General features: G+C 47.4%; 1 protein-coding gene across 2 annotated transcripts in view; it reads right to left on the minus strand.

Annotated features, from left to right (window-relative positions):
* The window catches only part of SMARCA1 (SWI/SNF related, matrix associated, actin dependent regulator of chromatin, subfamily a, member 1), an 856940-nt gene that overhangs the window by 131473 nt on the left and 700632 nt on the right, over positions 1-24835 (minus strand). Inside the window, exon 23 of one of the 2 annotated variants that reach the window (XM_029607880.1) lies at positions 14876-15088. In XM_029607880.1, coding sequence (XP_029463740.1) covers positions 14876-15088 — 213 coding nt within the window. Of the gene's footprint in view, positions 1-14875; positions 15110-24835 lie in introns of both variants that reach the window. The other variant, XM_029607879.1, reaches the window with a different exon arrangement.

Raw genomic sequence — 24835 nt, forward strand, 5'->3', positions numbered from 1 at the left:
TTCCACTAATGCTGCTGCCGTTTCTGCCCGGAAGAAACGGCAGCAGGGTTAGCACAAGAATATGTGCATCTTGCAGTGATGAAGGAGAGGGAGGAAAGCACAACTGGGGCAGTGGGACACCAGGAAGCCATGACACACCTACTGATGCTTGGCGACACACTGGACGAGAATTGATCTAGGGCACTAATTACTCTTGCATTGGCCACGATTAACGCAAGGTTTAAACTCCTGCTTTGGCCATGGATGTAGAACCATAAGTTATAATACACCTCATCCCCCATCACAATCCCTTTAACTCTCCCTCCTCACCACCTTTTTACTGTTAAAGTAAGACATCTTTTGTTGCTTGTAGCCTCTCCAATCATATGCCTCCATCTTCACCAGTCCAGGTGTTTCTTACTCCATTATCCTTCCCAGTCCTCAATCTCCCTCTTTTCACGTCTTGCTAATGTACCAGTTCTCTAACTCCCACTCTCACCTCAGTCCTCCCATTCCCCCTCATACCTTACTCCATCAGCCCCTTCCGACCTCCATCTCTTATCTCCTCTCACATCCGCAGATCCACCTCTCATTCCCTGATCATACCTCCACCCAGTCTCCAAGCCCCTGAAAAACCAGCAGTCCTGAAAAAAAAAAAAAACCAACCCCAAAAAACAAATAGGTTGCAGATAAGGTTGCCAACTTTTCCATAGACCAGGACTGGACACTTGAGGACTGAGGGGTGGGGGAATGCTACCTCCTCATTTGCATAAATCTTAGATCCTGCCAGTGAACTGCCCAAACAGTGTATCTATGTATCTGCAGAGCCACTGGGAGCTGAGGGCTGTGCTATGCACCACCTCTTCTCCCTATGCTGTCCAATCACAGCACGGGAAAGGAGGCAGGGATACGGCACAGCTCTCCTCTGATAGAGGAAGGGAAAGGCATGTCGGAGGCTAACTAAGAGGCTGTGGGAAAAAAGAGGTTCCACCTGCAAAACTGGACATTTAGGGCCAGATTTTAAATCATCTACGAGCACCGGCCAATTTTCAAAGGCTCAGCCACGCGTATAAGTCCGGGGGTTAGTGAAAGGGGCGCGGGGCTAGAGGCGCCCGGCACAGCAGCCATTTGCCACTATGCTGGGGGATTGCATGCTGGCAGGGTGCCGGCACGCACAACTTGTTCCTGCTCAGAAGCAGGCGCAAAAGATGAGTTAATGGTTTTGGGGGGGTTTAGGATAGGGGAAGGGGAAGAGAGGTCAGGCTAGGGGGTTCCCTCCCAGTCCGCTCCTTAATTGGAGCGGACTGGGAGGGAACTGGGGAAGGCCCCCAATGTGTTGCCGCACAAATGCATAAATCTTCCCTCCTTGCGCGTGCCGACCCGGCATTTTGTAACATTTATTTATTTATTTTTAGATTTTTATATACCGGTGTTCCTGTATGAAATACAGATCACATCGGTTTACATTGAAACAGAACATACATTTCGCCACAAGGCGGTACATGGAACAAGGATACGGAACTTGGAAACAGGGTAAACTAGTTCAAAAATTAACATTGTAAAATTTAAGAACATAAAGAAAACATCTTAGCTAACAGGTCTCATTGAGAATTAAAATCATAAAATAAAGCAAACTAAAAAAAAAAAAAAGTCACATGTGTCCTGCAGAAGGGATTAGATACAGTGTCAAGTAGTAGTATAGAACATGGGGATTGCGATGGTAAGGAGCTCTTACTAGCTGGAGGTGAAAAACGTGCTCATGGTTCTGGAAAAGCTTGGCTGAAGAGCCAGGTTTTAAGTTTCTTTTTGAAAGAAGAGTGGCAGAGCTCTAGACTGATGTCTGGTGGGAGCGCGTTCCATTGAACGGGGCCTGCTGAAAATATGGCACGTTTCTGAAACAAGGATTTTGTTGAGGGTACATAGAGAGTGCCTTTATATGCTCCTCTGATAGGTCTAGATGAAGAATGAAGACGTAGTTGGGTACTTAGGTGGAGTGGGGATATATTGTGAATGGATTTATGAATTGCTGTGAGCACTTTATAGAGAATCCTTTGCTTAATTGTTATAAAATCGCGTGTCCATGTGTGTGTGCGCCGGGTAGCGTGTGTGCGCAATGTTTTAAAATCTACCCCCTAGTGTCCAGTCAGTACTTCTGACTGGACACTGTACATAATGCCTGAAAACCTGGTTGTCTGATCCAAAATTGGACAGTTGGCAACCCTAGCTGCAGAGACTTCAACCCCAGTTTCAAGAAGTTACCATCTATTAAGGCAGTGGTTCTCAACCTTTTTCCCATCATGACACTCCTGACAGACCATGCTCACATGTGTGACACACTGCTCATTATAATTCACAGCGGAAATAAAAAATCAAGGCACAGTATTATTTTTATTGTTAAGAATGACACAAGGGAAATATACATATACTGTCTGAACAGAAATTGCATATATAGTAAATATCCCACACCAAAACAGCACCAATTTCCAGTACTCAAATAGTAAACACCTTACTTAAGAAAAGGCAATACTGAAAATATTAAACCAGGCCTTAAGACATCAATACACCTCCAACTAGGAAAAGGGAACAAGCCAGGCTATTATAGAGCCCTACACAGAAACTATACGCCAGCAGAAAACCTTGCCTGAATCACATGTGTTGACCCTCACCTAACAAAGAATAAAGAGACCAAAACGCATAACTAGAAGCATGCAAAGACTGAATTGGAAAATGCAACAAGCCACTGTATGCAGTGTAACAAAGGAAATAGAGAAACATCACCAGCCATTATAAAACAAATCAAGAAATAAATCTTAAAAATCATATTAACAATATAATAAAAGATGGTTATTTTAAATTACATACGCTAAAGAAAACTAAAACCACTAATCTATCAATGTGGCTTCTGTACCATTCTACAATCCCTTATCCTTACAAAAGTCGACTACTGTAACTCCCTCCTCCTTGGCCTCCCCAAAGCAAGCATCCTCCCATTACAAATGCTGCAGAATGCTGCTGCACGCATACTTACCAACACCCACAGATCTGAACACATTACACCCATCTTCAAAGATTTACATTGGCTCCCCATTGCACAACGGATAAAAAAGAAAATTATTCCTTACCTGCTACTTTTCGTTCCTGTAGTACCATGGATCAGTCCAGACAGTGGGTTGTATCCCCCGACCAGCAGATGGAGTCAGAACAGAGTTTGAGAGCGTCAGCATATAGAGTAGTGCACCCTCTGCTGGAGCTCAGTATTACGCATAGCAAAGCCCAAAAGCAAAACACAACATTTTGGATCCAGATCCGTCCCCAAAAAGGAACAGAGAAAGATATAAGTAAACAAACGGTCAACGGGACCACCAACAGTCAACTTGTGAGGAGCTGTGAACAGTAACAATAATCAGAGACAAACAGAATGAAAGTTACCTGGAAGAATCCGAGCAGGACCTAATGAAACCCCTAGTGGCGGGCGTCTGGACTGATCCATGGTATTACAGGAACGAAAATTAGCAGGTAAGGAATAATTTTCTTTTCCCTGTACGTACCTGGATCAGTCCAGACAGTGGGATGTACCCAAGCTTCCCTAAACAGGGTGGGGTCCTGAGAGACCTGCTCGGAGAACTTGATCGCCAAAAGAACCCGTGTACTGAGGCGCCAGGTGTAGTCTGTAATGTCTGGAAAAAGTGTGCAACGACTTCCACGTCGCCGCACGGCAGATTTCCTGGGAGGAAACGGAGTGAGATTCCGCCCAGGACGCCGCTTGGGATCGCGTGGAATGAGCCGACACGCTGCGAGGCGGCACCCGCCCCGCCGCAATGTAAGCCGATGAGATGGCGTCCTTTATCCAGCGCGCAATAGTCGTCTTGGATGCCTGAGAGCCTCTCCTCGGTCCTGACCAGAGGACAAACAAATGATCGGATACCCGGAAGTCATTGGTAACCTCCAGGTAACGGAGCAGCACACGCTTGACGTCCAGGAGCCGGAGAGACCGGGGTTCCTCTGGAGCGAACGCTGGAAGCTCCACCGTTTGATTGATGTGGAAGGCCGAGACCACCTTTGGTAGGAAGGATGGCACCGTACGAAGGGAAACCCCGGAGTCGGAGAAACGCAGATAAGGATCCCGGCAGGACAAGGCTTGGAGCTCTGAGATCCGGCGAGCAGAAGAGATGGCTACCAGGAAAACAGTCTTGAGGGTCAGGTCCTTGAGGGAGGACCCCCTCAGGGTTTCAAAAGGAGGGCCCGACAGCGTTCGCAGCACCAAGTTGAGGCTCCAAGAAGGGAAAGGATCCCTGACCGGTGGCCGTAGGTGTTTGGCACCCTTCAGAAAACGTGCGATATCCGGCTGAAGGGGTAGAGAGCAGTCCTTCTGTACCAAGACATTCAAGGCCGCCACTGAACCCGGAGCGAATTATAGGCGAGACCCTTATCCAGACCATCCTGTAGGAAATGAAGGATCAGCGGGACAGTCGCCTCCATGGTTTGGACCCCGCGGTTGGAGCACCAGGCTTCGAAAACCTTCCAAACTCGAACGTAAGCGACGGAGGTCGAAGGCTTGCGGGAACGAAGCATCGTTGAGATCACTGTCTCCGGGTAGCCTCTGTGGCAGAGACGGCGTCGTTCAAAAGCCAGGCCGCAAGACAGAAGAGTTCTGCCTGCTCGAAAAATACCGGCCCCTGACGCAGAAGATGTGGAAGATGGGACAGGCGAAGTGGGCCGTCCACCGTCATCTGAAGTAGATCTGCGAACCATGGCCGACGGGGCCATTCCGGGGCGACGAGAATTACAGTCCCTCGATGATGTTCCAACCTGCGGAGAACCTTGCCGACCAGAGGCCAAGGAGGAAACACATAGAGCAGTTGATCCGACGGCCACGGAAGGGCGAGGGCATCCACCCCCTCCGCGCCGCGCTCTGTTCTGCGGCTGAAGAAGCGTGGAGCCTTGGCGTTGAGAAAGGTCGCCATTAGATCGAGGCGTGGAGTCCCCCAACGACGGACGATGAGATGCATTGCCTCGTCGGAGAGAGCCCACTCGCCGGGGTCCAGCTGTTGACGACTCAGGAAGTTCGCCTGAACGTTGTCCACCCTGGCGATGTGAGAGGCCGCTATCCGGACGAGATTGCTCTCCGCCCACTCCATCAGGGGAGTTGACTCGAGGGAGACATGCTTGCTTCTTGTCCCCCCTTGACGATTGATGTAGGCCACGGTGGTGGCGTTGTCCGAGAAGATCCTCACCTCTCTGTGTCGCACCAGGGGAAGAAAACGCTGGAGAGCGAAACGCACAGCTCTCGTTTCCAGGCGATTGATCGGCCACTTTGCCACCTCTGGTGTCCAAGTCCCCTGCGTGGCGTTTCTTTCGCAGACGGTGCCCCATCCTGCGAGGCTGGCATCGGTGGTCACCACCACCCAATTGGGAACCTCGAGCGAGACTCCCCGAGCCAGATGCGAGGGGACAAGCCACCAATCCAGGCTTTTCCTGGCTAATGGTGGAAGCGGCAGGATCACCTGATACTCCTGGGAGACTGGTTTCCAACGGGATAGCAGGGACGCCTGCAGTGGACGCAGGTGTGCAAACGCCCAGGGTACCATGTCGATGGTGGAGGCCATTACTCCCAGGAGCTGCAGATAATTCCAGGCGGTTGGTTCTTCCAAAGCCGAAAACCGAGACACGTGCTCCCTCAGGGCTTGTGCCTTGTCCTGGCGCAGGAACACCATACCCCGCCGGGTATCGAAGCTCGCTCCTAAGAAATCCAGGTGTTGCGAGGGCACAAGGGAACTCTTTGGAAGGTTCACCACCCAGCCCAGAGAGCGTAGGAATTGTACTACTCTGACCACTGAGGTCTGACCATGTGAGAAGGACTTCGCTCGAATCAGCCAGTCGTCTAGGTACGGATGTACTAGGATACCCTCCTTGCAGAGGGCCGCCGCCACCACTACCATGATCTTTGTGTAGGTCCGAGGTGCGGTCGCCAAACCGAAGGGAAGCGCTTTGAACTGAAAGTGTTGACCGAGAATCTTGAAGCGAAGATACCGCCGGTGAGCCGGCAGGATGGGAATGTGCAAGTATGCTTCCGAGAGATCCAGAGAAGCGAGGAATTCTCTCTTGTGCACTGCGGCAATCACTGATCGAAGAGTCTCCATGCGGAACCGGCTGACCCCGAGGGCCTTGTTTACTTCCTTCAAGTCCAGGATGGGCCGAAAGGAACCGTCCTTTTTGGGAACGATGAAGTAAATGGAATAGTGGCCCAAGCCCACCTCGAAGGGGATGGGAACGATGGCCCCTATTTCCTGCAGACGGTCTAGTGTTTGTTGAACCGCTATCCTCTTGAGATCCGAACCGCAGGGGGAGAAGATGAACCGGTCCCTCAGGGGGCGGACAAACTCCAAGGCGTAACCGTCTCTTATGATGTCCAGCACCCACTGGTCCGTGGAGATAACTGCCCACTCCTCGTAGAAGTCCATGAGGCGGCCTCCGATCCAGGGAGGTGAGAAGTGGGCTCCTTTGGCATCATTGGGAGGACTTTGTGGGCGGATTTCCCTGCCCTGGACCCTCTCTTGCGGGCCTCCGCCCACGAAAGGAACGAGACCAAGGCTGGGATCTTGTCGGCTGTGTCCGGGAACCGGACTGCCGGTAAGACCTATAACGTCGCTGTGCCCTGGCCCTGGTTCTACCGGAAGACAATGACCTGAAGGAACGCTGTCTATCCTCCGGCAGCCGATGCACCGAATTTTCCCCCAGTGACTTGATGATCTGATCCAGGTCCTCTCCAAATAAAAACTTCCCCCGAAAGGGGAGGGAGCCAAGGCTCGACTTGGAGGAAGCATCCGCCGCCCAGTTGCGAAGCCACAAGAGCCGTCGGGCTGCTACAACCGAAACCATGGACCGCGCCATTACGCGAAAGAGATCATACAAGGCGTCCGCCCCGTATGCTATGTCAGATTCCAGACGGTCCGCCTGGGTGGCCTCTTCGGGGGGCAACTCCTGAGAGGTGAGAAGCTGCTGTACCCAGAGTAAGCTGGCCCTTTGCGCGAGCGAACTGCACATCATGGCCCTCATACCTAGGGCGGAGACTTCGAAGACCCTCTTGAGGAAGGTTTCTAGTTTACGGTCCTGCGTATCCCGCAGGGCCGTTCCACCCGTGACTGGGATGGTCGTCCTCTTGGTCACTGCCGACACCGCTGAATCCACCTTGGGCACCTTGATAAGATCCAAAAAATCCTCAGGGAGCGGGTATAGCTTTTCCATGGCGCGTGTGACCATCAAGGACGCCTCGGGAGTGTCCCACTCCCTGGTGAGAAGCTGTAGGAAGGACTCATGGATAGGGAAAGCCCTTGCTCTAGGACGGAGGGCGGCAAGTACTGGATCCCCTTTGCGAGAAGAGGTGGCGACGGCAGGAGCCACAGGGATCGGCAAATCTGGAGGTGGGTCGAGGTCCAGCTCCTTAATAATGTTGGATGAGTTCATCCAGCTCTTCTTTTTGAAAAATCCGTAGGGCTCGAGGGTCGTCCCCCTCCGTTTGTCCATCCGGATGCGCCTCCAGGGGTTCCGGGGAATCGTCTCTAACCGGCGAAGCCACCCCCGGTACGCCGGGGTGGCAAGGGAGAGGGACCCGGCAGGGATCCAGGTGTAACGGGCGAGGCGGTGAGACCAACAGCAAGTTTAGGAACCTTGGGGGGAGGGGCCCCCAGGGGATTCGGTGCCTGCGCTCCCATACCCTGCAAATAAGCCATGTGCATTGCCAGAATAAAATCAGGTGAGAAAAACTGGGAGCTGATTGGAATCCCTGGGGGGGGGACCATCCTGGGAGCCCTGGTCGGGCAAACCCCCCGCCGGGGCAAAGCCTGTTGAGAGCCAGTGCAACCAATCCTGTCTGCATCTGGGAGCGAGTCAGTCTCACGCTGTCCCCCTAAAATGGCTGCCGTTCCCGCCAAAGGCGGCGTCGTGGCCGGCCCGCGCCGCCCGGGCTGAGGAGGAGGCAGGTCCGAAATCGCACCGGAGGACTGCAGGGTGCCTTTCCCTTCGGGGAAGCACCGCTCACAAAGCCCCTCCCTCAGAAATTGATTCCCCGGTTCGCCGCAGGCCTCACACCTCGAGGACCGCGGCATGTCAGCACCGGGGAAAAAAAGCCTCGGGGGGGGGGGGGGGGGCCAAAAACGAGCTAGGGCCGCGGGGGGGGGGGCGGAATGGCCCTAACAACCCGCCAAAGGGGTCCAGGAACTGCGAGGGAAAACCCCCGTTTCAGTTGAGCACACACCCGCGGGCGGAGCTTGCGAACCACGGGACCCACACACGACGCGTGGAGCGGCCAGAACCACCGGCATCCACGGGGCACCACCAAAAAGAAGCAAACCTGTGGAGAAAGAAACTCAAAAAACTTCCACTTACCCCAACGGAAGAGGAAAGGAGTACAGAATAGAGAAGGCAGAGCCACAGACACACGCCTCCTCAAAAATTGAAAAGTCTTTTTTTTTTTTTTAATTTTAAGGATCCAAAATGAAGAGAAACATAAGACAGGGAACTACTGTGGAGAAAAAGAAAGAAATAACCAAAAATGAAGGAACCCTGTCAATCTGGGGGAGCTAGTGGATCCCCCTGCTCACATCTGCTGGAGTGAGAAGAATACTGAGCTCCAGCAGAGGGTGCACTACTCTATATGCTGACGCTCTCAAACTCTGTTCTGACTCCATCTGCTGGTCGGGGGATATAACCCACTGTCTGGACTGATCCAGGTATGTACAGGGAATACAAAATATTGTCTATAATATATAAAACCCTACATACCGAAAACAGGCACTGGCTCAACAATGCTTTACACTTCCACAAACACTCCAGACTACCCAGAATGCAACACGCTACTACATTACACACACCTTCTCACAAAACCACCCTACTCAACACAACTAGAGAACGCGCCATGTCTATAGCCGGGCCGACAAGCTGGAACAATATGCCCCCTGACCTTCATCAGGAATCATGCCCAAAAAAGTTTAAACAAAAACTTAAAACATGGCTTTTCTTACAAGCATTTACCTAACTCTCCTTCACCCATATAATAGCAGTAGGCATATTCCACCTGATTACCCCCCTCAGTTTTCCACTTATTTGCAAATGTCTTAATATTCTTCCTCCTAATTTACACAGATTCAATTTTTTGCTCATTTCTTCAACTTATTTTATCCCAAAAATATTTATTATGTGTTTTGATTATATAACTATAGCATTTGTTCCTTAGATTTAACCAGCTTGTACCCTCAATCATTTTGATAATCCCCTTCCTATCTTTCTTTAATTACATTTTTTGCTTATGTTTTCAATTTGTATTTCATCTCACAATATTTATTATGTGTTTTAATCATTTAAGTATCCCAATTTTTCAACTTGTTTTCAACTTGTATTTTATCTCACTTTATTTAATATGTGTTTTGATCCTTTACCCCAATTATTATTTTTGATTCAATTAGCTTATATTATTCTAACTTCCTCATCTATTCTTTAGATGTAACTAGCTTATTATTCTAATTATCTCAATTGTTAAGCACCGTTGCTATTCGTTATGTTAAATGGAAACTGATGTGATGTTACTAAACAAATGTCGGTATATAAAAGCTGCAAATAAATAAATAAATAAATATAATCAATAGCAGCAAAACCATACTAACAAAAAGAACAGATTATTTCGAAACAGCTGATGAATGGAATATCCAATAATTAAAAACTCATATCAAAAATTTCTAGATACCAATAAAATATTTCAAAATAGCAGACACAAAGGTCCAATAATGAAAAATAATAAGGATACAAAAAATGTTTTGCTCTGCATACCTGGGAACTTTTGATATCCAAGTGCCCAGAGATTGCTTTGAATTAGCAGGAGGAGGGATGGTTTGCTTGCAACTTTCTCCTCTCTCTCTCACACTGGCTCTCAATTGCTCACATATACACATGCTTTTTCTCTCTCACTTATTTAGGGTCTTAATTACACATTTATACACATACTCTCTGTCTTTTCATGCTCACACACACAGGCTTTCAATCACATACATCCACGCTGTCTTTTTCTCTCACACACAGACCCTCATTCAAATACATGCTCTCTCTCTCATTTACACACAGGCTTTCAATCACATACATGTTCCCTCACCTAAACCAGCTCTCAATCACACACAAACACACATGGTCTCTCTTTTACTTATACACACAGGCTCTTAATCATACATACATATGATCTCTCACACACACAACGGATCTCAATCACACACGCATACTCTTTCACACAAACAGGTTTTCAATCACAAACTTACACATACAGGTTCTCAGTCATACACTTCCATTCATGCTATCTCTCACACACATACTCTCTTTCACATATATAGGCCTCAATCATTCACATACATGCTATCTCACACACACCACACACACACAGCACTTCAAACACATGCTTGCTCATTCACTCATTCCTCCCCCCCCCCCCCCCCCCCGAACTAGCAACAGCAGGAGCCTCTTCCAATTCCAACCCTAAAGGCAGCAGCAGCCTCCTTCATTTTCAGCCCTCGCGGAGAAAAGAGTCCCATCAGCCATGGGGGTTGACGTTATTCTTAGTTTTTCTCTGAGCCTCTCTTCTCTTCTTCGGGCCGACGCTGCCCACACTAGCAGGGTCTCTTCTCCCCGCGCACACACCCGCTGCTCACCACTTCCTCTTCCAGGCTGCGGGGGGGGGGGGGGCAGGAAGAAGAGAGCATGCCAGTGCCGTTGACTCCAGCTGTCCTGCTGCGTTCCACCCGTGCTATCAGTGTTTTAAGCCCGGGTGGAGGACCTATTTTGCTCGGGTAGGGGGAGCAGTTGGGTCAACGGGGAACCAGGAAGTGTGGCGACACACCTGAGTGTGCTTGGCGACACACCGGTTGAGAACCACTGTCCTACACCATAAAAGTCAAGGCCCTCCTTGGTTGCTGTTTGAATCCAATTCCCCATTATACCTTGCCGTTGAAGCAGAAAGCAATGTTTCAGTTGCATCAACAGTATCAAGGCTTATTGGTTAAGGGTAGTAACCGCCGCATCAACAAGGTACCCCCATACTTGTTTCCCCTGACCGTAGATGTCGAGGCCTTCAGTTTCTCACTGTATGAATCCAATTCCCCTTTTCCCCCTGCCACTAAAGCAGACAGCAATGATGGAGTTGCATCAACAGTATCAAGGCTTATTGGTTAAAGGGTAGTAAACACCGCACTAGCAAGTTACTCCATGCACTCTTTTCTTCATTTCCATCCTTTAGCCTTTAGGATCCACAATATTTATTCCATGCTCTTTTGAATTCTTTCACTATTTTGGTTTTCACCGCCTCCTCTGGAAGGGCATTCCAGGCATCTACCACCCTCTCCATGAAAAATTATTTTCTGACGTTGGTTCTGAGGTGTCCTCCCTGGAGTTTTATTTTGTGACCCCTAGTTCTACTGATTTCTTTCCAACGGAAAAGGTTTGACGTTTGTACATCATTAAAACCTTTCAGGTATCTGAACGTCTATATCATATCACCCCTGTGCCACCTTTGGAAACCACAGTCTTTCCCTCTCTTGAGAAACTAGGGGATACAGCTTGGCTAAGGAACTATGTCCCTTAAAGTTGGCCTCTGGAGAAACCACTCCAGATCTGCCAGATCCTTAACAGTCTGATGTACAGGAAAGGATTTGGAGGGTTTTCTAATACACACCATAATTGGATCCTCCGATGAACTGGGAGTCTCCTCCTTTTTATTCTCCACAATATTTAGCATACTTAAGGGCTGCTCAATCAATGCCATCAATTCTCTATGAAAGACTAAAGCAGTGCTATCCTCCCCTTTATTTGAGATCCTCTGCAGAGACAGTATCTGGCAGTTTTTTCAAAACCATCCAGAGAATTCTCTGATTTGGAACACCTCTCCTCATCTAAATCCCTGGGCTCCTCCTTTCTGGGCCTCTTCTTTCTCAAGGACCCTGGCTCCAAGAAGGTTTAGAAAACCTGGCGCAGATCCATGAAAATAATCCTGCGCTGCTGAAAAAGCCTGTTGAAAACATTTTAAAAATTTTCGGGAAAATGAAGTCCAGGCCACAGAGATGGCATTCACAACAGGGTAGGTAGCTACAGTAACCAGAAGTAGCTACAGTAACCAGAGAAGCAGCCACGCAGGAAGCCACTCCATAGGATGATTCAGTTCCCCTTTATCTCCTCACAGTCACAAAATGGCCATTGTGCCAAACTCCAACACACTCTCTCCCCCTTTCCCCCAGGCAAAATAATGTAGCTACCATGCCTGCTCCAATTCTGCGGGGAGTCCCCAAATCACTGTTGTGCAACACTCCCTCTTCACTCACACAAATGCAGCATCTTTTTGCTGCTCTCCCTTAAGATAGCTGCTAGACCCCACAGCCTCAGCAGAACATAGATTTCTTCCCATGTTCTGCTGCTGTCACCATGAAACCTGCCCCATTCTTCTGCTGCACTGCCATGGCCAGATCAAGAAATACAGCCCTAGATAAAGCTGGAACAGGCCTGCCATTGTCTCACAACATAAATTAAAGTCCTGTGGTCATCAGTTTCTGCTATGCTTTTGCCTTCCTGTGTCTTTTTATTTTTATTTTTTAACTAAATTTATGGCACTCCAGCCAATGCAGAAGGGCAGTACTGGCAACAGGGTGGGGGAGGGAGAGCAGAAGTAGAGATAGGAAGGAGTTGTAAACCCCAAACTCAGTTTAGAAGACCCCTGGGTTAGCTCAACTAAGGGAGGGAGCAGACTGCTTTCACCTTAAGAGCCACCTGATTTAAAAAAAATTTTTTTTAGCTCAATTGAGGAAGTCTGTCAACTCAGGAGCCTCGCCAACTAGAATCCCAATTCAGCATGCCAGACCTCAGTCCACAGCACGGGATGCATACTTATACCATCTGCTGGAGATAGAGAATACTGGCAGTTTGAGGTCAGCATAGATGCATATAAAAGGGTAACAGCAGTGAGCCTGTTTATCTCTGTCTCCATCTGCTAGTGGCTGGGATGCATAACCCATTTGTCTGAACTGGTCTGACTGGTTGAAGAGGAAGGGAGTTTTAATAACTTCCTAGCTACTGAACACAAGGCCATACCATATCTATCAAATATTGAGGAGCTAAACCATTCAACATTTCATATAACAAAAAATATATAAATACATTCTACTCCCTACTGGCAGACAATATAACTCTCGAAAGACAGGAGAGATGATATCATGGGAATCAGACAAGCAGCACTGTTCTGAATCAGCATAAAGTTGTTCCTGGCATGCCCAAATATAAAGCATTGCAGTATTTATTTATTTATTTAAAAGTTTTTTATATACCGAGGTATAGCAAGCTGCCTTCACTCCGGTCAGTAATCTAATCTATATGTTATCACTGAATGAACCACGGTACAAAGATCATTGTTATCATGGAATGGTGAATTTGCCAAAGGAGAAGCAAATAAAATGTGGTGTTCTAAACTGCAGATGAAATGTTTGTCCAGCTTTAGCTTAAACTACCAAGCACAGTATTTTAGCCTGGTCAAAGTAGAACAGTATAACAACACCATCCAGTTTGATCATTGGATTACTCAGGTTAATCGATAGTTTCCTAATCCATAAGATCTCAGTTTTCTGAGAATTTAACTTGAGTTTAACAGACTTCATTCACTCAGAAATTTTAATTAAACACTAGTTCCATAACCAGTGAAGTAGCATCCCTATCCTTCCCCATTGGCAGGAACAACTATATAATATCTACATACATATAAGGCTTTACCTCAGCATCCCGAGTTATGTTTTCCAGGGGTTGAGTGTTCATGCTAAATAAAATAGTGGAAAGAATGGACCCCCAGGGCGTCCCACACTCAAAGCTCATGCAAAGAAAAATCCCGCAACATTATTCAAAAACGATTGAAACCAATATAAGCAGGCATTAGCAATACCAATCTCCTCCAGACATGCCAATAGCAACTGAAGTTCAACTGTGTCAAAAGCAGCAATTAAATCAGACACTCTATCAAGGCACTTGTGCAAATCACACAGAGCCACTAATGTGGTTTAAGTATTGTGCTGAGCACGCACCCAAACTGTATTGTGTTAAGAATGTTGCGGTCAACTAGAAACTCATTAAACTGAATTGTCACAGCCCTTTCGATCATCTTACCCAAAATGATTTTGGTCAAGGGAGGAAAATAGCATGCACAAATAGGATTTTAAAAAATCTACACATTATTTTACTCACCTCCACTGCCTTCACAAATAGCAAGTGCAATGTACTTGAATGCTTTTATTGTGTATGTTTTACACTAATTTTCACAGATGCACAACACTCAGGAAGTTTCTCTTTGAAAATGTGCTACAAAGTATGCATAATAAAAGCATTATAACTAAGTAGGCTATTCAACATTATCCCAGGTGTATCAGTTTCTGAAGCTGACCTGGGGCCTGACTTGGCATCTTTTCTGTTTGCATTTTGTATTTATTCCAGATAATTTGTAAATCATTTAAGGTCACATTTAGGGAATCATTTACTAAACATTTTTCCCAGACACATAATGGGAGAAAAGTCTTAGTAAATCTGACCCTTAGAGTCATAAAACAGCTATGCATCATAGACTAGAATCCAGTATAGCATTGGCCATAAAAATGCTTAATCCCCAGTTTTATTTTTTGATATCGCAGTAAAAATGCAGTAATAAAAAACTTGGCATTAAGCCCTCTTGGTTCACCCAGTCTACCTTGTTGCCTTTGCCTACTCAAACTCCATCAGCATTCTCCCTTATCCTTACAAACACCTTCTGTATTGTGTCCCAAGCATTCTTAAAAATCTGTAATTCTGGGGAAAAAAAACCCCTCATAATCATATGCCTCAGAAAATTGGTACAAACCATTGCAGTCCTTGACTTGATAAACCAGTCAAATCTAAACTGAGGAGCATTGCGCACACACTGCCTCAGTTCTTCATATACGTTTTCTTTATCGAAGCCCATCTTGTGTAACATGCAGATCAAGAAGCGATCCTCTTCTTCCGTGTAGTTTTTGCCTTTGTTTGTACCATACTGAATTCGGAGCTGGTGGAATGGGGCCTTGTACCTTGCAATCTGCATGTACAACAAGAAGACCTGCTTTTGTTTTGTGTCTGCTTTACAACCATGTTGTAATAGATCTTAAGAGGAGCTAGAAATGCCCTATGAATCCTGCTTGCTGTTATGCTAGCATAAGAATGAATTTTATGTACACGATATTAGGTAGTTTCATTATACTAATTATTTGACTCAAACCCTTGCCCCTCCAAATTATTTTTGCTCATTTTCAAGTTAAACGATAAATTACTACTTACCTGATAATTTCTTTTTCTTTAGGACAATCAGATGAAACCAGAACTAGTGGGTTATGCACCTCTACCAGCAGATGGAGATGGAGCAAACTGACATCACAGTTTATATACCCCTGCAGTGACATCAGCCTGCCAGTATTCTCTTCAAAAGCAACTGTGGACAGACTAACATAATTTGATTAAACAGAAAACCAATTCAATACACAGCCAAGAGTCAACACTGTGCATTGGGACTGGATTAACACTTTCCAGTAATCCCTGTAACATGTAGCCGTGGAGGAGGACCATAATACACCCATTCGGCAGCCAAGGGAGGGGAAGCTGGACTCATCTGACTGTCCTAAAGAAAAGGAAATTATCAGGAAAGTAGTAATTTCTCATTTCTTAGCTTCCAGACACATGAATCCAGAACAAGTGGGATGTTACCAAGCTACTCCCAAATAGGGCGGGAGGCTGCCCACGGTCCAGTCAAAACCACACATGCAAAGATTGTATCCTCCCAGGCTTGCACATCCAGACGATAATACTTGGAAAAAGTATGCATCGAGGACCACGTCGTAGTTCGGCAAATGTCGACAGAAGACAACAATTTCACTTCCGCCCATGACACTGCCTGAGCCATAGTGAAATGAGCCTTGACCTGACTAGGCAACAGCTTCCCAGCATCAATGTATGCAGCCGTGATTACCTCCTTAATTCAGTGAGCTATGGTAGCCTGCAAGGCCTGCTCTCCCTGCCTAATACTGCCATGAAGGACAAACAGGCGATCCGTCTTCCAGACAATATGTCTCTTGATATCCAAGGGTCGCAACAGATGATACTCCTCTACATCTCTAATCGGAGAAAATTCTTTTTCACTCAACGCACAATAAAGCTCTGGAATTTGTTGCCAGAGGATGTGGTTAGTGCAGTTAGTGTAGCTGGGTTCAAAAAAGGTTTGGATAAGTTCTTGAAGGAGAAGTCCATTGATAGCTATTAATCAATTATATTTATTTATTTATTTATTTTTAACTTTTATATACCGATGTTCCTGTATAGGATACATATCGCACCAGTTTACATAGAAACTGAACTGTCGCCCAGGGGCGAGTACAAGGAACATGAGATACAATATAATTGTAAGAATAATCAGTAGCATGGGTTCTTCTTAGTGTTTGGGTAATTGCCAGGTTCTTGTGGCCTGGTTTTGGCCTCTGTTGGAAACAGGATGCTGGGCTTGATGGACCCTTGGTCTGACCCAGCATGGCAATTTCTTATGTTCTTATGTTCTTTCTCTATCCAGAGATGACAGGGAGATGGACTGATTCAAGTGAAAGTCAGTGTTACGTGTGCCGTCCGCAGCAGACCCGTGGCACGGTCCCCTCACCTTTCTACTGTGACTCCAGCTTCTGGTTCCTCCTCGCTGGCGGCGGTGGGCCGTCAGCTCCATCCTCGGGCCTCCCCCGGTGCCTCCGGCTCTGCCACAGTCCTAGGCGTTCCCGGTCCTGCTTCCACTTCTTGTCGGGTCTCTCTGTGTGGCCCATGGAGAAATGCTGCTTCTCGCACCGTGCCCCTCCCTAGGCGTGTGCGCTCACACCATCGATTCTTAAGTAGGGTCCACGGCAGGAACCTAGCCGTGGCCCCGGATGATGACGTCAACCTGACTTCAGTATTTAAGCTCAGGCTCCACGCCCTAGTGTTGCCTTTGCAATAGGTCTCCTCGCTGGTTGAGTACTTGTTGCCTCCTAGAGATTCATCTTATCCCTGCATTCCTGTTCCTCATTGTTCCTGGTTCCTGTCTCTTCGTTCCTACCCTGCTTCATGGTTCGGATTGACTAAACAGACTTTGCTTCGCCTGACTACACTACTGCCTATCTCCAGACCACGCTACTGCCTATCTCCAGACCCAGACTTCTGCTTCACCCGACTATGCTACTGCCTATCTCCAGACCCAGACCTCTGCTTCGTCCGACTACGCTACTGCCTATCTCCAGACTCAGACCTCTGCTTCGTCTGACTACGCATTGCCTATCTTCAGACCCAGACCTTTGCTTCGTCTGACTACACATTGCCTATCTCCAGACCCAGACCTCCGCTTTGCCTGACTACGCTTTTGACCATCTTATCTTGGAAAAGATCCTGGGAGCGGTGGCCAGACCCAAAGACAGTGCCTGAAACTGATAATGGTGTCCCATAACTGAGAACCGCAGAAAGCATTGATGCTCTAGTCAAATGAGAATGTGAAGATACACTTCGGATTGATCCAAATAGGTCATAAAAGCCCCTGACTGCACAGCCATTATCACCAAGCGCAAGGTCTCCATGCGAAAATGCATCACCCACAAATAACAGCTGACACCTTTGAGATCCAGGATGGGAAGAAAGGATCCCTCTTTCTTGGGCACAACGAAATAAATTGAATATCACCTTGTATTTTCTTGATATATGGGCAATAGAATCACAGCCCTCAGACTGAGGAGCCTTGCTAGCGTATCCTCCACTGCCTGCTTCTTCTGCGAGGAGTGGCAAGGAAAGACCATGGACACATCCCGAGGAATACTGCGAAACTCCAGCACATATTCTTCTCGTTTCACCTCCAGGACCACTGATCCAATGTAATCTTGACCCACCTCTGAAAGAAGAGAGAGAGAGACGTTCCCTTATTTCATGTTCCCAGGGGGTGGGTCGGCAAGTCTTCATTTGGAGACTTGGGAGGATCCACTTCCTGAGTCTGCGCCCCCTCTGGGCTGTCTGAGATGAAAGGACAGAGACCTACCAAAAGGCCGCTCCTCTATAGGGTTGAAAACACTTGGATCCCCCAGTAACTGAGGAACTGATGATTCGCCCTACTTACTGGCCAGTTTCTCCAACACACTCCCAAACAAAAGTGAGCCTTTAAAGGGCAATTTCCTGAGGTTAGCCTTGGAGGTTGCATCAGCCGACCAATTCCTCAGCCATAACTGATGCCTGGCCGCTATTGCCAAAACCACCCCTCTGGCTGAGGTGCAGACCAAATTGCAGCCTGCATCTGCCAAGCAGGTGGCCGCTAGCTCCATAACTGCCCTGGAATTTACCCCAGAGTCATCAACCTCTTGAGAGAGAAGTGAAAAAGAGTGAGCCTCCAGGGAACAACAAGAAGCTATTTGCAGTCATTGCCACTGCTTCAAATGCCTGCTTAAGGATAGTTTCAATCCTTCTATTGTCTACATCCTTCAAGGCCACTCCTCCCTCTACGGGGATAGTCGTCCGCTTGGAGACTGCACATACAAGTGCATCCACCTTCGGAAAACGTAAATGCTCTCTCACCACTGGATCCAGAGGATACACATCTTCCAAAACCTAACCTCCTTTGAAACTAGCTCTAGGGCGCCCCACTCAAGATCAATCAATCTTGAATGGCCTCCATCACAGGGAAAAAACAAGAGGCTTTATGCATAGAAACCAAAATGGGATTTTTCTTAGACATGGAATCTGCCCCATGTACTCCCAGCATTTTCAAAGTCTGGGAAATCAGGGCTGGCAGCTCATTTTTATAGCATAGTCCTATATGGTTCTAATCCTGGAGGAATTTTACCATCCTCAAGAGAATCAGGATCTGCATCATCATCCGTGCAATCCGGATCTCTATCAGGCAGTCCCGCTGCTGCTATAGGAGTACTCCAGCGCTTAACAGTAGGTCCTGGCAAGGTTTCCACCTGCGACTCTGCCCTAGGAGCAATGGTGTGCCAGCTGACACTTTTCAAATCTGGGAGCCTGTTGGACGAGGTAAACCCCGTTTGCCTCCCTATTCACAGGAGGAACCATGAGGGGGTGCTCCCAAATCCTCAACAGCATCCTTAAAGATGTTGTGTACCGGGACCACCATGATCTCTTTAGGAGCCTCCACAAACTGGAGGATTTCCAGCATCTTGTGCCTGGCATCCTCCTCTGTCATCAAGTGAAAGAGGATGGCTTCCGCCATCACCCTTACAAAACCTGCAAAGGTCAGGTCCTCAGGCGGTGACCTCCTTCATTCCTCTGTTCTGAGGGAAGACCCGCCAAGTCCTCTGAGGAGGATTCTGCAGTGTCATTCTCCGAGGGGTCATAAGGGGCCTCATCCTCACTAATTCACAAGGGATGGGTCCCTGGGTGCTCAGCCTTCATCCAGCAACCTAGACACCAGTGGCACTGGTGCTGGCCCTGGCAAAGCTGGATGGAGGGCTGCAGGCTCGGTGTCTCCTCCGGCCTCGACGGAGCTTCCTCCACCTCGGAACCAGAAACGAGCACCACCTAGGTTGGGAGAAGCACTGGTGCCCTGCAGGGCATCGATGGGCTCCCAGGAACTGGCACCAGCTGGGTTGATAAACACACCGATTAGCACGTTGAGACGCTCCAGCAGCGGTTCCAGCAGGGAGAGCACGGCGTTCCACAGAGCCCGATTGACCACCAGATGGACTCTGCGATCCAACTCCTCTTCGAAATTTGCCGATGCCAAAATGGGACTGGGAGGCAGGAGGGGTGGCCAGTTCTTTCGCAGATTCCCGAGGTGAATAAGAGGATTGACTGACACCAGAACTGTGGAGACCGTCGAGGAGCCCCAGCATTGATGGAGAATAGGCACTCCTCGTCAAGGGGTTGCTTCAGAGGCATCACAGCAAGCGCTGGTGCTGAGTCAAGCTTGGCCCCATGCATTAAAGGTGACTAGTGCCGATGCTTCCTTGGTTTGCCTTGGTGCTCGGACCGGTCTTTCCACGGTGCTAAGGTCAATGACGATGAACCCGATGTCCTCGACCTGGAACAGACTGACAGAGGTCGGTCCCCAAAGCCCCTGTCCACCGGCGGTATCAACGGAACAGATGGCCCCACTGATGTCGATGGCTCAGTGTCCATCGGTGCAGCTCCAAGGTTCTTTGGAGTCGTCACCGATGCAGACATAGATGGCTCGGACTTCCTCACCCCGAAGAGCTTTTCCATCTTGTTGAGGTGAGCACGATGTCCCTTCGGGGTCATTTGGTCACTCGAGTGGCACCCATGGACGTCATATGATGCCCCCAGGCAGAGGATATACACATCGTGTGGGTCTGTAATAGACACAGTACTCGGGCACTGAGGGAATCGATGGAAATCCAACGAGCCCATGACGATATGAACTGAACAGGGTGAAAACGAAAGCAGAGATGGCACCGCCGCAACGGGGGGACAGAAGCGAAAGAAAACTTTACTGAACTGCCAAAAATCCTCACTGAGACACTAGAGAGAACCGGAGAAGGACCCACACTGAAAAAAGACGCAAAAAACCCAAAAACTATCGGTGGAAAATTTTTCCAAGCAAGAAATGTTAAAAAAAAAAAAAAAAAAAAAGAGCTCAAGTAACCATGAGGCGAAATCTCCGAGGAAAAAAAGACTGAAGAGAAACCCTGCGTGGTATAGGGCATGCTGGGCATAATCAGTATACCTAGTCAAAGTTCTAGAAACGTTGATGTAAGTTTTCCGTGCCGGGCTCCATCCAATGATGTAACCCATGTGTGAGGACTACTATCCTGCTTGTCCTAGGAGAAAGGTCTTTACCCAGATCTACATCCGGCTGGGAAGAACCAGGCTTAGTGAAATTAGAGGAAGATAATTCTCCCTAAGCCTCCAAACAGCGCTGGCACAGGTCAGTGGGCACGACTGGTTGTGATGCCCGAATAGGACAGGCAGTGCAAAGAGAAAAGTGCTTAGTTTTATTAGATATAGGCGCCATTAGACCGGCAGCATGCTGAGCGGCAGTCAGAGGCATGCGACTAGCTGCTATTATATATATATATATTTTTTAGGACATCCAAAAAATTCTAGGTGTCCCAAAATTAGGCATCCAACCCCTAGGCGTCCAAGATTTAGATGTCCCTAGTGATAGGCGCTGTACAAAAAACTTCAGTGTAAAGCAACGCTCAACTTGTGCACACAGGTGAGCAGACGGCCAGCTAAGGGACCACTTAACTTGGACGGACAGACTACTAGGCCTGCCTAAGCATCCAAAAACTGGACACACAACTTGGATGCAAAACTAGAGGCATACACGAAACCAACAATCCTGTGGAGGGCAGCCTAAAGCAAGGGCATGTTGTTGAGGCCCACCACATGGTGATCAGTGAAGAAGGCTCAGAGCAGGGCTTAGCCGACAGAGGCTGCTCAACCCACCAGGCTGCCCATGTCCCTTGATCTCCCATGGACTGGGACGAACATCGGAAAGGCATGCGAGCACGGAGGCTGGGGGAAGGAGGAAGCGCTACACCAGAAAACCCTCCTTCTCTGTCTCTGTATTTTTTATTTCAAAACTTACCTGAGTTCAGACTTACAGAGATGGTCTCCGGCTGCAGGGGTGAGGGCATATGCTGTCACCACTGTGCTCAGCTTCCTGCATCCGCTGCCTTTCAGCTGCTTAACAGCTAAGTCCACACTGGCTGAAAAAACAGCTACTGGACCAAGGCACTCATCTAAGGGACCATGGAAATCACCTCAGGAATTCTCAACTAGAGAAGGGACCTTTTGGTATCACCGCAGGAGTGCGGGGCAAATTTATTTTCCTTATTTCTTCTTTTTCAAAACAAATCAATCCCCAGTAGGGAGATACAGGTCCATCATTTGCCGGAGATGGAAAATACTGGCAGGCTGATGTCACTGCAGGGGTATATATACTGTGACGTCAGTTTGCTCTGTCTCCATCAGCTGGTAGAGGTGCATAACCCACTTATTCTGGGTTCATCTGACTGGACATTAAGAAATGTGCTTTATCTTCACAGCTGCATGAAAGCAAAATCTCAAAACAAGACACAAAACAAACTATGCTGAAATGCTCATGAATAGGTTTATAGTATTACTGTAAAAAGCTGAAGAAACATTTTATAAACTCAGCAAGTGTCCTCTCTTGGTAAAATTGGCTATAAGAAGCATTAACAATTTAAAGTAAAGTCATCAGTAATACAGATAAAGCAAAATTGCTTACCTTGTAATAGGTGTTATCCCAGGACAGCAGGATGTAGTCATTAATGGAGCCCTATTGCGGAAAACTTTCTGTCAAAGTTTCTAGAAACTTTTGACTGGCCCTCTGAGCATGCCCAGCATGCCATGATATTCTCAGCCACAGGGGTCTCCTTTCAGTCTCTTATGTAGTAATAAGCTTTAGCAAAAAATAAAATAATAAAACATATTGGACCCAACTCCGCGGGGTGGCGGGTGGGTTTCGTAAGGACTATATCCTGCTGTCCTGGGATAACACCTATTACAAGTTAAGCAATTTTGCTTTATCCCAGGACAAGCAGGATGCTAGTCCTCACATATGGGTGATTAGCAAGCTAGAGGCTGAGTCATTTTGAAGTGAAGCAACAGTGAAGTATTGTTGGTGAAAATGAAGCAGCCGAAGATCACAGTAGGTTGGATGTAGAAGGAGTTGGGATTATACTGGAAACAAGTTGTTTAAGACAGATTGTCCGTAAGCTGAATCCTGTCGTCCTTCTTTGTCCAAACAGTAATGAGATGCAAAGGAGTGAAGAGAACTCCATGTTGCTGCTTTACATTTGTCAAGAATTGGCACTGAACGATAGTGTGCTACTGAGGTTGACATTGCTCTTACTGAATGCGCCTTTACTCGTCCTTGGAGAGGAAGGCCTGCTTTTTCATAGCAGAATTGTATGCAATCTGCTAGCCAACTGGAGAGAGTATGTTTACCCACTGCCTTTCCCGGTTTGTTTGGATCATAAGATACAAAGAGTTGAGTGGATTTCCTGTGGACTGCAGTGCAGTCTAAGTAAAATGCTAGCGCACGTTTACAGTCCAAGGTATGCAAGGCCCATTCTCCTTGGTGAGAATGAGGCCTTGGAAAGAATGTGGGTAAAACTATGGATTGGTTCAAGTGGAATTCCGTATCTACCTTGGGGAGGAATTTTGGATGTGTACAGAGAACCACTCTGTCATGTAGGAATTTTGTATAGGGTGAGTACGTGACAAGTGCTTGTAATTCACTAACCCTTCTAGCTGATGTATGGCTATAAGGAAGATAGTCTTCCATGTGAGAAATTTAAGATCACAGGAAGTCATGGGTTCAAAAGGAGAACGCATGAGTCTTGTTAAGACCAGATTAAGGTCCCATTCTGTGACTGGTGGCCGAATTGGTGGTTTAAGTTGAGTTAAACCTCTCATAAATCTACTGACAAGAGGTTGTATGGATATTGGTGCATCTCCCATCTTGTTATGGTAAGCTGAGATTGCACTTAGGTGTACTCTGACAGATGAAGTCTGGAGGCCAGAGTCCGACAGATGGCATAAATAGTCCAGCAGAGAAGTTGTGGGGTAGGAGAAAGGGTCAATACTCTTTTGCATGCACCACAAAGTAAACCTTTTCCATTTCGAAGAATAATTCTTTCGTGTTGAAGGTTTACGTGAAGCTATAAGCACTTGAGAGACATTGGTTGAAAGATTGAGTGGTTGTAAAATCAAGCTTTCAACATCCATGCTGTCAGGGATAGTGACTGAAGGTTGGGATGGCGCAACCGACCCTGATCCTGAGTTATGAAATAGGGAGCTACACCCAGGCAAATTGTTCTCTGATCGAGAGGTCTAGAAGTGTGGGAAACCATACTTGTCGAGGCCAATACGGGGCTATGAGTATCATGGACCTTTTGTCCTGTTGTAGCTTCACTAGAGATTTGGTTATTAGCGGTATCGGAGAATACGTATATAGAAGGCCTGAGTTCCAAGGGCAAGCAAAGACGTCCTTGGTTGGCTGGTGTTTTTGTCTGTGCAGAGCGCAGAACTTGTCCACTTTGTGATTCAGGTGTGATGCAAAGAGGTCTATTGTTGGTTGCCCCCAACGTTGAAATATCCTGGTCACTACTAAGGGATCCAGGGACCACTCGTGTGGTTGGAACTGACGACTTACGCAATCTGCCACTATGTTGTGAATGCCTGCCAGATAAGTGGCCCGCAGAAACATTGAGTGTGTTAGGGCCCAGCCCCAAATCTGTGCGGCTTCTTGACAAAGGAGATATGAGCCCACACCTCCTTGTTTGTTCAGGTACCATGTGGCTACTGTATTGACCGTTTGAATCAGAAGAGTCTTGTGTGAAAGGCAGTTCTTGAATGCATGCAGGGCATAACGTATAGCTCGAAGTTCCAAGAAATTGATTTGATATGTTGCTTCGAGTTTTGTCCAAGTACCTTGGGTTTGAAGATTGTCTATGTGAGCTCCCCAACCCAAGGTGGACGCATCTGTAGTTAAAGTTATCTGTGGGACTTTGGAAGGGTAGGCCCTTGCACAAGTTGTTCTTGTTCGCCCACCAAAGTAGAGATGAACGCAGCTGGTGGGTTACTTGAATTGGAGATGATAGTGGTTAAATGGCTTGGAGCCATTGAGATCTTAAAGTCCATTGGGTTATTCTCATGGCTAGTCTTGCCATAGAAGTGACATGAATTGTGGAGGCAATGTGACCTAGTAAGGTGAGAAACTGATGAGCTGTGCTTGTTTCTTCGAGTGTAGCGAGTTTGCCAATAGGGAAAGTGTCTCTGCCTTATCGTC

The sequence above is a fragment of the Rhinatrema bivittatum genome, chromosome 6 (genome assembly GCF_901001135.1).
Source record: "Rhinatrema bivittatum chromosome 6, aRhiBiv1.1, whole genome shotgun sequence".
In the NCBI taxonomy this organism is placed as follows: Eukaryota; Metazoa; Chordata; class Amphibia; order Gymnophiona; family Rhinatrematidae; genus Rhinatrema; species Rhinatrema bivittatum.